Source organism: Melanotaenia boesemani, chromosome 15 (genome assembly GCF_017639745.1).
Source record: "Melanotaenia boesemani isolate fMelBoe1 chromosome 15, fMelBoe1.pri, whole genome shotgun sequence".
Classification (NCBI taxonomy): Eukaryota; Metazoa; Chordata; class Actinopteri; order Atheriniformes; family Melanotaeniidae; genus Melanotaenia; species Melanotaenia boesemani.
The window spans coordinates 15,446,767-15,460,425 of NC_055696.1; the positions used below are offsets into that span (position 1 = coordinate 15,446,767).

Genomic DNA, 13,659 nt, shown 5'->3' on the forward strand with positions numbered 1-13,659 from the left:
GTTGAGATCTGGCTGCATGGCATTACATGTGTAGTAACTTGACAGGAGTCCGAACAGGAGAGGGGGACTACAGCCGGGGGTTTCGGCTCAATTTGTGTGTATAGAGACTGACACAGGCAAAGTGTCATCAGCTGAATATCTCCTTCCTGTTGTTACCATTATATTAACCATGAAGACATTCATCACTATTTCTGTGAGACTTTTCGGAACTCGTCTAGATCAGATAGAGAGACTGACTGTGAAGAGGGACCAAAGTGCCCACCCCCTCCCCTCCCTCCCTACAACAACCTTATCTGTCTTTAAACTACATTCAAATTAAATTAAATTAACTATTAAAAACACATCATTTTAAAAGTTTAATCAACGCATCAAGTTTTCATTATCTGAAAATAATGTGCTAAATAATCAAGATATAAGACAAAATCAATCTAAATGATTGTAATTCTGATTGTAGCTAATATTAAGCAGCCCTTCTTGACCTAGAGGCCAGCTACACCTCTACGAGGTTTGGTGACTTCATGTAACACTGTTGTAGCACCATCACAACAACCAACTCCTGCTTGAAAATGGCAAATGGTGACAATGCAGTATATGTTATCTGGAAATATTTTGCACTAAATAGCAGAGACATACAAGGCAAAAATAATACCAGCTACACTGTTTGAACTGTCAATAAATAAGCTCTACATAGCCAACAACAACAATAATAATAATATTGAATATAGAATATAATGCACACGAGTTCATGGGATGTGAGACAGGCATAAATCTTTAAAATAAAACATAAAGGAAACATTGTATAAAGTAAATTTTAAGACTGTTCCTTTACCACCTTTGTTGTATAAGTTGTGTTTGGTTAATTTTTCCATAACGTAGTTGTATTGTGTAAAGTATATCCCTAACATGAGTAAACACACTTGGCTGCTTGCGCTTCTAAGGTTTGATGCACTATGTAAAACAATGGCTCTGCGATCCAGAGGTCAACATATAATCATCTTAAGTGGTTATTATTGCACCTATAAATTCTGATGTGCCAACACCCAGTCATCTGATTAACCACACTTCGTCCTGTCTGCATGTGTACTGATATAATAAAATAAACTCCCTAAATAGGTCCACCTGTGGTGTAAATGTGGTTGGCTCTTCCTAATGATTAAGAAAAATAAGTTCCTCTGCAAGTAATTCGCAGCAGCTATTGTAGTTTTATTATTAACAATAACAGCCTGAAGCATCATCACATAAAAGCCTGCACTCATCAGTGAGGATGAAAGTACACACTGCCTCTGAATGAACCACACTGTAAGACGATAGGAGCGAATTTGCTGACAAATAAAAAAGACACCAGCTCTGTGCAATCAAAATGATCAGCATTTCAGCTGGTATGTGTCTTATCAGTCACACTCATGCATACAAACGGGTGGGGGTGTCTGCAAAGGCTTCCATGCAACTATCTTTCAGGCACCTGCAAGCATCTCGGTCTTGAAGCCTTCCAAGTCTCACTCTGTCAAAGCCACATACATCATATTATTTTTCCTTCCCTCTTTAAGGATGCTGTGGAGGTTGTAGTCACATTTCTTCTCATCAGACCACACGAGCGGCCGTGCACACAAACCTGTCCAATTCCACTTACTTTTCAAAGCCTGGATCAGCGCCTTGCCGTCTTTAATCAGCTCCTTGATAAACTTATTGGTTTTGTCCAGCTCTAGTTCGTGAGACTTGAGTCTCTCTCTGAACTGCGGGCTGTCCAGGTAGCAGTCACTGAACTCCAGAGCGGGTAGTCCCATCTTCTGCTCCGCCACCGGCCTCGACACGACCTGGACCACCCGGCAAAAAAAAAAAAAAAAAAAAAAAAGTCCAAACAGTAGTAGGAAGGAGGAACAAGATGCGATGGAGGTGGGAGAGCCTCTGTGCTGCTGCTGGTGAAAAATACTATTGAAACATTAACGCGAGGATGTGTCCCAGAGATGCCTGTCTACATAATCTCCGTGTTCTGTTTTTATCACAAGCAGGAGTCCCCTTGCTCCTCAGAGAGGCAGCACAGCAGAAACTCGACACGGCATCCAATTAAATAAAATAACAGGTCATCGGAGATAAATGCCTGAAGAGGCTCAAAGAAAAGGTATCCACTTGCTCAGGTAAGCCAGTGCTGCATTCCTCGCGAACAAGTCATTCTGGACAGAAGAGACTCAAACGGAGTCGAAGAGGGATGGAGGCAGCAACAAAATAAAATAACTAAAAACTAAAGTCAGCTCTTATAGTGCGGTGTGTTCGTTGGGCGGCATTAAAGCACTAGTTTCTCCACTGGAGAAACGCCGCAGACAGTAATCAACCTACCCAAACACGGATAATCCCTGATTGACATCTGAGTCGACCAATAAGATGCCTGGACTGAAGTTCCCGACCGTTGGGGCGGATGCACGTGAGCAACTTCAGATTTTAAATGAGAAATCAAAAGTAAGAGGGCTCACTCCAACAATATTTTTGGAAACATTTTTGTGGGAAAGACTTTCTGTACAACTGACTGTTCTGATGTAGCCAAATACGCATTTTCTGGACTGATTAGTAATAAATGCTCATCATGGCCGCTCACATTTTAGTAAAATCCCAAAGATCTTATAAGAATGCAACAAACAATATTCTAGATGTAAAGAGATTCTCTAAAAGTAGATTAAATAATAAACTAAAGGCACTGTCAAAAAAGTATGCCTTATTCAATCACATTCTTCCACAAAAAAGCATAAACATCTGTTTTAAAAAAAGTCCATATCAGAGAATATGATGACCAATATGATATTGAAGTATGGAGAAAGTAATAAGTCCCAAAGACTGACTACTTTGAATAACTTTCATTACTAAAAGCTGACAAAGGACAATCATATGTTCTCTAAATTTACTTAAAATGATTAGGTATATTACTATATAGTAGCTAATTAATGTATTGATCTACTATTATTGTACTTTACACAGGGCCTCTGTTTCAGTTTCAAAACCCAGTCATTATGCAGCTAAACTAACTTTATTGGATGTTCAGTTGCAACTATTTGACAGCAAACAAAAAATTTTTAACTTAACAGGTTTTCAAGAAAGCATGCTGTGCACAAAGTCTGTGAAAATGCATTTCTTAGCCAGCTATATCCACTCCCAGAGGATGCACTAAGTGACACTTGAGTTGATTTAAACCATCAACAGAATAAAAGATAAAACAGTAACTCTGTCAACTTGTAGAAAAAAAATCTGAATCCCAAGTTTAAAAGGAAGGATGTGGTACTTATCTGCATGTGTGGGTTCAGATTTCTATCTTTTATTATGTTTTTATAAATAAAATATATTTTTGCCAACATTCAAACAACTTATACAAATTTAAACAGCCAGCCCTAGCTAATTGGACAAGCCTCCTTTTTGCCCCCTTATCAATTTCAACCTATTGTGATATCTTTTGAGTATAGACGATCTTTGTATGACTTAAATGGTGGGAGGGGACGCTGAGGTCATTTCAACCAGAGCGGGGAATTTCTGTAAGGCGTTTTCAGCCCACACAAGCGCCATGGCTCATTTCTGGCGCACTCTAGTGACAGAATACGGTACTGCAGCAAAGATGGCTTTTAAACTGTTTAAAAAAGTTAATACCTCAGGCATAACTTTACAGTTTTCTTCCTTTCTTTTTTCTTTCTTAAACAGAATGCATTTTTGTTTAAAAAAATATGCAAAAAAGAACAATATTTCAACTTTCAATCACATTGTCTTGTGTGCTAGTCTGTTTTTGAGAGTGCTTATTTTGTATTAACTTAGACTAATATGTTTTAGATGCATTTTAAAAGTATTTTAATTAGGTTTTGATTGGTATTTTATAAACCTGCTGATATTTGATGAAAAAATGCTATTATTATTTTAATAAAAATTAAACTTATGGTAAATGGTCTGTACTTATATAGCACAGATACCTGGAATAATACCCATAGCGCTTTACATCATACATCACATTCACACACTGATGGCGGAAGCTGCCATGCAAGACGCTCAACCACGACCCGTCAGGAGCAACTTGGGGTTCGATGTCTTGCTCTGGGACAACTCGACATGAGCTTGACAGGCCTAGGATCAAACCGGCAACCCTCAGGCTACAAGACGACCACTCTACACGGAAATTAAAGGTTTCTGTGGGATATTTGTTCACAAATAAAGCCGTGTATTTAACCTTTTAATAGAATTCAAGAGTCACATTTTCTCCAAGATAAAATAAAAGGTTGTTTCTATTTTATCTGAAGCTATACAAAAAATGAAGTATATGTTTAGATGTTTCCTATCAACGCTGTTTTTTTTTTTTTTTTTTGTTCTTTTTTTCAATACATTGCATGGTGTCATTGACACATATAGTGTTTGTGGTTCATATGTAAAAACATCTCAGATTTAGAAGGGCTACTTCCTCCTCCAAAGCAGAGTGCAGCATCTGGTTGTTTGCTTATTTCTCCATCTGACTCAGTGAAGTGTGCAGAGATGGCCTTTTACAGGAAGTCGCCTGTTATTTGTGTAAATTCTAAGATGAAGGAGGCTGTTTCAAGATCCAGATTTGACCAGATTCTAATAAGGTCCAGCGCATGCACGCTTTTTTTGAGCAGCTGCTGCTCTTAGTCACTGATAACACAGAAATACACACACACACAAAAGTCTCTTGAACAGAGTAATGTGAAATGGTTTAAGTATAAAAAGATTTTTAATTTAATTTATTTAAAGAAAGAAGTCTTAATCAAGATCAGAGCTAATGTAACACCCACCCAGATTGGATGCTTTATGGCCATCAAGAAGCTGTTAATTAGATGTTCTAGCACTTGTGTAATTTCATCAGTCTCATCAACATCTCCCAGCTCTCCTGGTTACACTTGCTTTCCCTTTTAGACATGTCCAATGGTTTCTCAAGTTTATTAGTGTTTTATTCTGTCCTCCCACAAACAGTAAAACCAGAAACCTACTTAATATAAGCAGTCAGAGGTTTTTATTTGTCTTTGAACATCGATGTAGAGTCAGCCACTGGTGATAAAAGATGTAATAAAGACACTGATGTTGTCTGTTTTATATTATTTTCTGGTCATGATGTTGATACAGTTAAAAAATAAAAATAAAAAAAACTATAGCAGCATAAACTCAAGGGGGTGCTATCGGGCTTGAAGTGGTCAGTGTTGGCCTTTAGCGTTGAACAAACATTAGGCAACAAAGTCACCAGATGTTTAAAGTTGCTTCTGGCATTATGACATAATACATATGCTCAAGCCAGGAAGTGCCCTGGAATCCTGGGGGTGGATGGGGGGGCTGAGAAAACTTTAGTTCCAGCCTTGCAATGCATCATTCTGCTTTATGACACCACAACTAGATAACAAGTTGTCTTTAAAAAAATAAATAAAAACTGAAAACTAAACTCAGCTCCTACAATAAAAATAAAAAAGAAAGAAAATGGATCAGCATGATACAGATGAAGAGGATATGATGACTGTAGATTTAGCTTTGTTGCTGTTGAACTGGTAAGTTACAGATTAAGGCACTTGTTCTTGTTTTGCTTCATTGGTAAATTGCAAAAGCAGGCGTTCATTTCAATGATAAAACTATAAAGAAACTTTGTAAAAGTCTCTCATTGTATGCTATTTTTAATGCATAACATAGTTTTAATGCAAATTCAGTGATGCAACACACATATATTCCAAAAATGTGTGGTGTTGGAGAAGGGAAGTACCTAAAACCTGCAGGACAGCAGCCCTGGAGGACTGTAAATATTTGGACATAATGAGCATCTGTAAATAAGCAGTAATTTAATTATAATTGCACAGTATTGTCTTAAAGTGACTATCATAGGTTTAATAGTTTCCTATAATCCTTTCAGTTTCAAACTTTTACATTTTTTGTTGAGATTTCACTTTTTGTAGTTCCATTAAGGTAAACCTATCCTGCCACCTCCTGGTAAACTATTTAAAAAAACACAGTGTTTATGAACAGGTCAAGACAATATAGGCCAGGATCCCCTTTTTTAGGCACTGAGCTTATTTTTTTTCTACACCATCATCATTTTCTGCACAGTCTTATATTTATTCATTGTATGCAGTCTATGCGTTTACAAATGCAGATGTGCTGCAGGAGATGAAGTGTAGAGAGACAAACCAACTGGAAGAAGAAAGAGGTGAGGCCACCACTGTGAATCATCCACCCAGCCTCCACTTCACTGATGCTTATTGTCAAGCAAGTGCGAGACAGACAGTGAATACATGAATGTGCAGAAAATAGAATCTGAGATTGTTGTTTTTAGTAAACAACAATGCAATGCAGCAATAAATAAAAAGCACTCCCCCACAAACCAATCATGATGCAAGTACAAACTTTAAGCTTCTATCATTGCTGTTATCACACGAGGTTGTTGCAGCCTTCAGTGTTTCATGTCATTTGTGCCTCATAGTGTCTAAAGTCAGCCATGTTTGTGTCTTTTCTTTATTTTCCTTTCCCATTGGGACTAGTTACAACACTGAAATCTAAAGGGGTTATTGTATTTTGGTTTTGATGATTTTATTATTCTATATTTGCAGGAATGTGAACCCTATAATGTGATCTGACTCATGTGGGAAGCAGCTCCAAGCGGAAACATGACTACTGTAAAGGTTTTGCCATCATGTAAGATTAATAAGATGAACTGTGTTCCTCACCAGTGTCTCCAGTAGGATGGACCGCTGTAAGAACGTATCATTGCTCAGATAGACTGATGCCGGTTTCCAAGGTCTGTCTTGATCCCATGGCCTGGACACTTACGTCATTCTGTCTCAGCCTCCCTCTCTGTGCTCGAGGGAGGTAATTTTAGATCTGACGCTGGCCTGTTAAAATGAGTCCTCTGATGTTAGAAGGGTGGTGAGGTGGGGGAGGAGCTGATGGGGCACAGATATGTTTGTGACAAGCTTGAGTTACTAAAACTTCACTTAGGAAAAACGGGACATGTTTAATATTATTCAGAGATGCTGTGAAAGTGTCAAGATTTAAGTTGTTGACAAAGGGTTTTGGACTAGGTAAGTCTTCCAAAATCCTTTTCGAACTTTTAAAGCTTCTTTTTGTTGTTTTTTTGTAACAAATAATTACTTTCTTTGAAAAAATACCTGTGAATGTTTAATTTATATAAAAAGGTGGTTTTCACTGCTTGTCTTTGTATATTCACAGCAATCCTGTGTACCTAAAGAAACTGGTTTTCTTTTGGCTTTTAAAGACTTTTCACCTCTGATCCTGAAAGTTTACTCAGTTCCAACTTTTCTTTAAGGATTACTCAACTTCTGGCCATCTCTCACTTGCTTGACAGCAGCTTGGTGAATTATTTGATTCTAGTTGGAGCTTTTCAGAGAAACCATGTCATAATTTTTAACACTATAAAAACACTTCCAATGATTACAAAGCAAAGCCAAATAAAAGGATGAAATGAAAAAATGCTTTAATAATTTCTAAAGGGATGTTATGTTGTAGCAGCTTTTTAAACACATGAATAATAAATCAGCATCAGTATCTGAAAATGAGCCATGTGTGAATCCAGCTGATTTATTTTAATAAATAAGCTGATTTTCTAAAAATGTTTGAAGAAATTGAAAAGTGACAAACAATTTCCATCAGTAAAGCCACTCTACTGCAAGAAAAAGAGGGAAGAAGGGGAAGATATTCCTATATGGACAAAATAAAAACAGACAATTATAACTTCTTAACCAGAAATTGTTTAAGATTGTAAAGTATTGTAAAGATTTAAATATTTTTTATAATATTAAAAATATATATTTATATATCCTCTAAAACTGTTACAGAACGTAAGCTTTTATCTATATTTAAGTTAATTATTTGTTATTAATGATCAAATAAAAATAAAATTGTTAAGAGGCTTGCAGTGGGAATGGGGTTCATCGTTCCTGTTGCTAAAGCTTACCCATGCATGGCTTTGCTTTGCATCCCCTGTAACTTATTTTGATGCATGTTTGTCATTAACGTTTTAAAGTCGTTGCGCTGCCTTTTTATATTGTGGCCAATAACAGATGTGCGTATGATCTGAAGCAGTTGTGCACATCACTTAGTGGTTCTGAATTTTTCAGCTGTTGGCTAGAAATGAGGAGTTTTTCTTAAATAGAGGGAAATACTTTAAACGATGCATGGAGGCTCAACTTTAGAACAATTGCGATCTGTTGGAACTTTTAGGATTCATTAATTGTTAATAAGATAAATGTGCTGTAGAGAAAGGCAAAAATGACCAGAAATCATTTGGTGGTTAATGTACAGTCTGAATGGTTGCAGGATGTCACTCATCCAGACCCACAAGATGGGTGCACTGTTTCTAGAAAAGTCTTTTAGTATCCCCCCTGATGAGAACTCAAGAGAGCCTAATATGTGTTTTTTTAGGAGAAAAGAAGAAGGCAGTGAGCTCAAAGAAAAAACTGTAGATAGACTAAACTGAGTTGCATAAATGAGGGGAAAACAAACAGATACATGAAAAAAATTGCAAATGTATTTTAGATTAGGATCAAAGCATCAAGTAAAATGGGCTGAACCGGTAAGTTTGAAGCTTAAGTTTGGTGTAAGTTTAGGTTACATTACATATTAAATCTAAAGGCTGTTTCACACTAGTTTAGGTTTAAATTTTAAAGGGAAAGAATTTGCCCATTGTTGCATTTATTTGGCTTCTACTAACCTTATTTTTTCTTTTTAAACTTTACTCTATTTGAATCCAAATGCCTTTGTTTAACCTCCTTTTCCCAGAACACACACAGGCTAAATTTCTCCTCCCACACCCACACTTTTTTTTTATCATCTGTTGGACTTTTGACGTCATTCCCACCTGCTGGTCTGTCCGAAGGTCCCAGTCTGATGAGAACTGTTGTCTATATCCCACAACCCTCTTTTCCTTAAGTCTAGTACTTAGGAATCCAGACTGAGGGTGGGTGCGCAGGCTTTACATTCCTTTTGTGGCTTTTCACTTTCACGTATCCTCTTTCTTTTCCCACTTCTCTCTGTTTCTTCCAAGACATTCCACATGTGTGATGGCTTGGCTCTGTCGTAGCTCAGCCTCTGGTTATAAATGATAACAGAGTTGTTGCAGTAGCACCGACGGCTGCTTTTCCCCTATTTCACCGGACAAGCTGCATGACAGCTACTGCTGCTCTGGGAACTTTGCTCTCCAGGACATTAACATTTTACTGAGGTTGCGGCTTTAAAAAGAGCCTAATTGTTTTTTTGGATAAACATTTGAGGAGCCCAACAACCAGAGGGTAAGCCTAACAGTGCTGGGTGAATGTAAACCTCTTGAGAGTTTGGCTGTTGGTGATTTTTGAATGTAGGTGTAAAATTATGCTTCTAACAGTATGAACATCGTCAGTGTTGTTTTAGTGGATAGAAAAGCCATATGTTTCCTCTTATTACATTGTTAGAGCATTACTGGTACTTACTAAATGACCAGATAATTTACTGATAATTTCCTGTTTGCTGTGCCCATGTGTTTTTATGTTGTTGTCTAACATTACACTAATCAACTTCAGCTGGAAATTACTTTCACACGGACAGAATCAAAGTGATGTTCAGTCAGAAAACATGTTCGGTCATGTGCCTGTTTGTCTGGCCTCCATCCAGTTCTGATCCCTGGTTGGTTGCATCACTTCTAAACAGAAAAAAAAGTAATAACAGACAGACAGAGGGAGGAAGAATGCCATTTTTTGGAGGCAGGGGAGTGGTGCATTTCCTTTAATCATATAACGAAAGCAGTGGTATCCTTCCTTCCTGCCTCCTTTTGTGTCTCAGATACTTTCAAAGGGTTATGGATGGTGAATACCGCAGATCTCCTCTGTATTTGCAGACAAAGGGACATCAGTCTGCTCAACCTCTGCACGGGATGTCTGAGGGGGATGTCACAGTGCTGCCATTTGGCTCTCCGTCTCTGGATCTGTCCAAGCCGGAGCAACGCATGCTGATGAGGCTCTACAGTCAGAATGGAGGGTATCACCTGAAGATTTTACCAGATGGAACTGTGAGCGGTGGGAGGCAGGAAAATGATCCTTATGGTGAGAAACACAAAAGCTTCCTCTCTTTGTGATAAGCAGATAAAGGCAAAAGATGCAGATTTTGAACTAAAATTTTTAACTTAAAAATAGTAAAAAGAGTGCAATGAAAACTTTGCTTGACCTGCCATAATACATCACTTAAACTCATGAATAAGGCCATTCAGTTAGTACTTCAACAAACTAACAAAGTCCTCTCCTGTGAGGTATCTAAACCCAGTAGTTTTAGTAAAGCCGCTCAGTGATTTAAGATTATAATCAGCTTCATACGCTGTGCACATATTTGGACGGCAGGGCCTCTTTTCCCTGAAATATGCTGAGCAAATACTGTATTTTGGGAAATGACTTCAAACTTAGAAAGGCATTTAAAAAAATCATGCTGTAATGTGATGATGCACGTTGCAGATATCTTGAGGATAAAAGCTATGAGTGTGGGAGTGGTGGTCATCAAAGGCGAGATGACCGGAAGGTACCTGGCCATGAACAAAAACGGACACCTCTACGGATCAGTGAGTTTTTACATTTGTAATCCTTTAGTTTAGATCATACACTCTCATCCCCAAAACCTATTTTTATTTCTAGTTTTTAAAATATTTTCTTTATACACTTACTTGACAAATAGCTTAAACTCAGCTGATCTCTACAGATATGTATTAACAGCAGGTTTTTTACACCACTGCCAAAGAGTGGAAAATTTCAGGATAACCACATACTCCTTTTCATTTTTCTTGTCACAGCAAGCACTGAATGATGAGTGCTACTTTTTGGAGAAGTATGAGGAGAATCATTACAACACATATCGCTCCCAGAAATACAGCTGGTATGTTGCTTTGAAGAGGAATGGCAAGCCCAAAGCAGGACCGGACACCCACCAGGGTCAAAAGGCCATCTTTTTCCTTCCAAGGTCTGCAGGCAACATGTAAACCAAGACGGCACAAGCAACCACGCTCACAGAAGTTTTTAGAGCAATGTTATGCTGGATAAAATATCCATAAAATCCATCCACGCAAGTAAAACCTGAGGCAAATATGTTTTATGGTTAGCTCTATCTTAATGCCAACAACTCAAATGTTTGATTATCAGACTTTTCCAGCTCATATAAACTGTTTTGACATCATTATCCTGTGGATATGAGCTGATATCCAGACTAGTCTTTGCTTGTAAGTACACATCAGTCCTCCTCATTGCAGAGAGAAAATATGTCAAGCATCAGCAAATGTCCTTGTTAGTAAATGAGTGTTCACTTTGAGCCCTGGTTTGAAATACCACTGCTGGGAGAAAGAAATACACAAAGTACACAGAGATAGCTGCACCGTCAATCATGTCTGGAAGAATGAAGTATAAATAGGGAGCAATAAATAAAGCTTTAAGGTCTGCAGCACAGGGACTGTTAGAATTATTTCAATATTTTGTTCTTGTTTGACTTTGAATGTCTGACGGCTTGTCCAAACCTGGATGAAGCGTTTTTCTGTAAGAAAGTTGTTTTGGAAATATCTGCCAAAAAGGCAAAAAAAAAACGAAAACATCATGGTGCATCTTCTTAGGAGTTGTCATTAAGTTTTAATATAGGTGAATGTTTGGGTAGGTGTGGACCCAGATGTTGGCCGAATGGAAGTTATTTGATTCTAGGTACTGTAAAAGTAAGGGTGATGGACCAGAGACATCTTTCTGCCCAAAACCACAATTTTATTTTCACTCAGCTTGACAGATGCATGAAGGTTCTGTTAAACCTTTTTTCCATTTCACAACATGTATGATATTATAATAGCTTACACTACTATTGTGAATACTTATTTGTATAGTTTTACTACAAATACTATCTAATTTTACTCTTTAATTGATATTTTTAAGATAATATATATATATATATGTATGTATTATGAATAAAAAATGTGATTTTGTGTGAGTTACTTTCATTAAAAGTACCAATATGTTTTCTTAATGTTGTGTCATTGGTGAGTATCCACTAATACAGGGTTGCAGGGGGCTGTAGCCTAGCCTAGCTGCTAGCAGGCAAGAGGCAGGGTACAGTCCATCACAGGGCAATTGTCAATCTTTTCATAAATAACACTTTTACAGAGACACAGCACTTTTCATGTAGCAAATGTCAGAGTGATAAAAGTTTGGCCACAAGATGGCAGCATTGTCTTAGTTACAGAAGTGTCCTTCTGGACACATAAAGCAAAAGCTCCATTCTTTAAAATCTTGGGAATAACTATTATTTACATTCAGGTCTCATGCAACTTAAATAGTGATAAATGATAATAAAATAATAGCTATTATAGATAATCTAAAACACAAGCTGCTGTTGATAGCATGCTAATTGGTTAGTTGGAGCTGCTGGAAGGAACAAGACACAGAAAAGATGTCCATTTCTGTGGAAATCCATGTAAATGAAAACATCTGGGAATGGCGTTGCACTATATCAAGGAGAAGACTATCCCCCTATGAGGTTAAACGTTCAGGTCACTTCTTGATGTCTTAACTTGCAAATTTAAACTAACTAAACTATAGGGAATACTATACTAACTATAGACTAAACTGTCTATTTGTAAGATAAAAGTAAAACTCTTAATGAAGAAATGCATATGTTTTTTTTTCTTTCCTTATATGTAATTGGGGGGGGGGCTTTGCAAAATAAATAAATAAAAATTTGAACTACTTTTAGACAAACCTTGCTTCTTTTCTGTTGAAATTGTTGTAACCATAAAAATGTGACAGTAGAATGCACAGAATGACCTCCGCTGACACCGATCAACTATTTTCACCACATTTTCTGGAAGAAACAAAAACGTGTTCTTCATCTAATCCGTACTTAATGCGTGACGGCCTGAACAGAACATGACCTCAAATGCTGTTTCAGAGGCTGCTGTGCCAAGAAAAAGGATCCTGGAGGAAACATGTACTGTAAAATGGTTTAAAATGTTTGGGATGACCGGAGACGATTCTCCAACAAGCTCCTTATTCTTGTGGGATTCTAACAGAGCAGACCAGAAACATTACAGTGGGATTATAAGTTATCCAAGTACTACAGATGTGACAAATTACTATTTAAAACTGAGTATTACTGTAGTTTCATGGTTTTCTATTTTAATAAATACCATTCTTTCAATGTCATGTCAAAACTGAACAATCGAGTATGCTATTACTTTTTATCCCACTACACATATGTAGTTAAATGTCTTTTGCCAATGCTGCATAACTTCCCACTGGTGATCATGATTGACTGCAGCAGGTCGCCTCTCTGTGCTGCACCAGGGTTTGTTCAACAGCACCTCACTGGACTGACCAACACTGAGCTGTGAGAAAGTCCAAGAAGTCAGGTCAGATCTTAGAAAAGGACAATCTAATCAAGTTTTGTTTATCTCTTGGAAGTATTTTATAAGCTGGGGGGAAGTTTTAAGTTAAGATAAGACAAAGATTGAGTTTTCTGCAAACATGATGCTCTGGGGTTGCTTTGCTACCATTGTGACACAGTATGGTTTCATGCACAGTTGGCTCAAGATAGAGTAGAGATTTCATTCTGGTCATTTAACTGGACCACTGTCCTCTTCCCAGTGTGGGAGGGTTATGGAGTTACTGACAAAAATTTGAGAAAATGTTCCAGACTTTCTGT

General features: G+C 37.5%; 2 protein-coding genes across 4 annotated transcripts in view; one reads left to right on the forward strand and one right to left on the reverse strand.

The window, feature by feature from the left end:
- Nucleotides 1–2,369, reverse strand: part of LOC121654443 (rho GTPase-activating protein 26-like) — an 87,446-nt gene extending 85,077 nt beyond the window's left edge. The window contains exons 1-2 of the mRNA XM_042008587.1: nucleotides 2,335–2,369; nucleotides 1,631–1,814 (exon numbers count right to left, since the gene is read on the reverse strand). Of these exons, the coding sequence (XP_041864521.1) occupies nucleotides 1,631–1,784 (154 nt within the window). The 5' untranslated portion in view covers nucleotides 1,785–1,814; nucleotides 2,335–2,369. The remainder of the gene's footprint in view (nucleotides 1–1,630; nucleotides 1,815–2,334) is intronic.
- A 4,621-nt stretch (nucleotides 2,370–6,990) lies between these two features.
- Nucleotides 6,991–11,887, forward strand: LOC121653792 (putative fibroblast growth factor 1). Of its 3 annotated transcripts, none has more exons than XM_042007454.1 (4): nucleotides 6,991–7,034; nucleotides 9,842–10,046; nucleotides 10,449–10,552; nucleotides 10,781–11,887. In XM_042007454.1, exons 2-4 carry the CDS (start codon nucleotides 9,878–9,880, stop codon nucleotides 10,964–10,966), a joined length of 459 nt encoding a protein of 152 aa, XP_041863388.1. In that variant the 5' UTR covers nucleotides 6,991–7,034; nucleotides 9,842–9,877; the 3' UTR covers nucleotides 10,967–11,887. The 3 variants fall into 3 exon arrangements, with proteins under 3 accessions (XP_041863388.1, XP_041863386.1, XP_041863385.1); XM_042007452.1 differs by lacking the exon at nucleotides 6,991–7,034 and adding an exon at nucleotides 8,851–9,260 and having other exon boundaries at nucleotides 10,781–11,886; XM_042007451.1 differs by lacking the exon at nucleotides 6,991–7,034 and having other exon boundaries at nucleotides 9,292–10,046.
- Nucleotides 11,888–13,659: the final 1,772 nt, after the last annotated feature.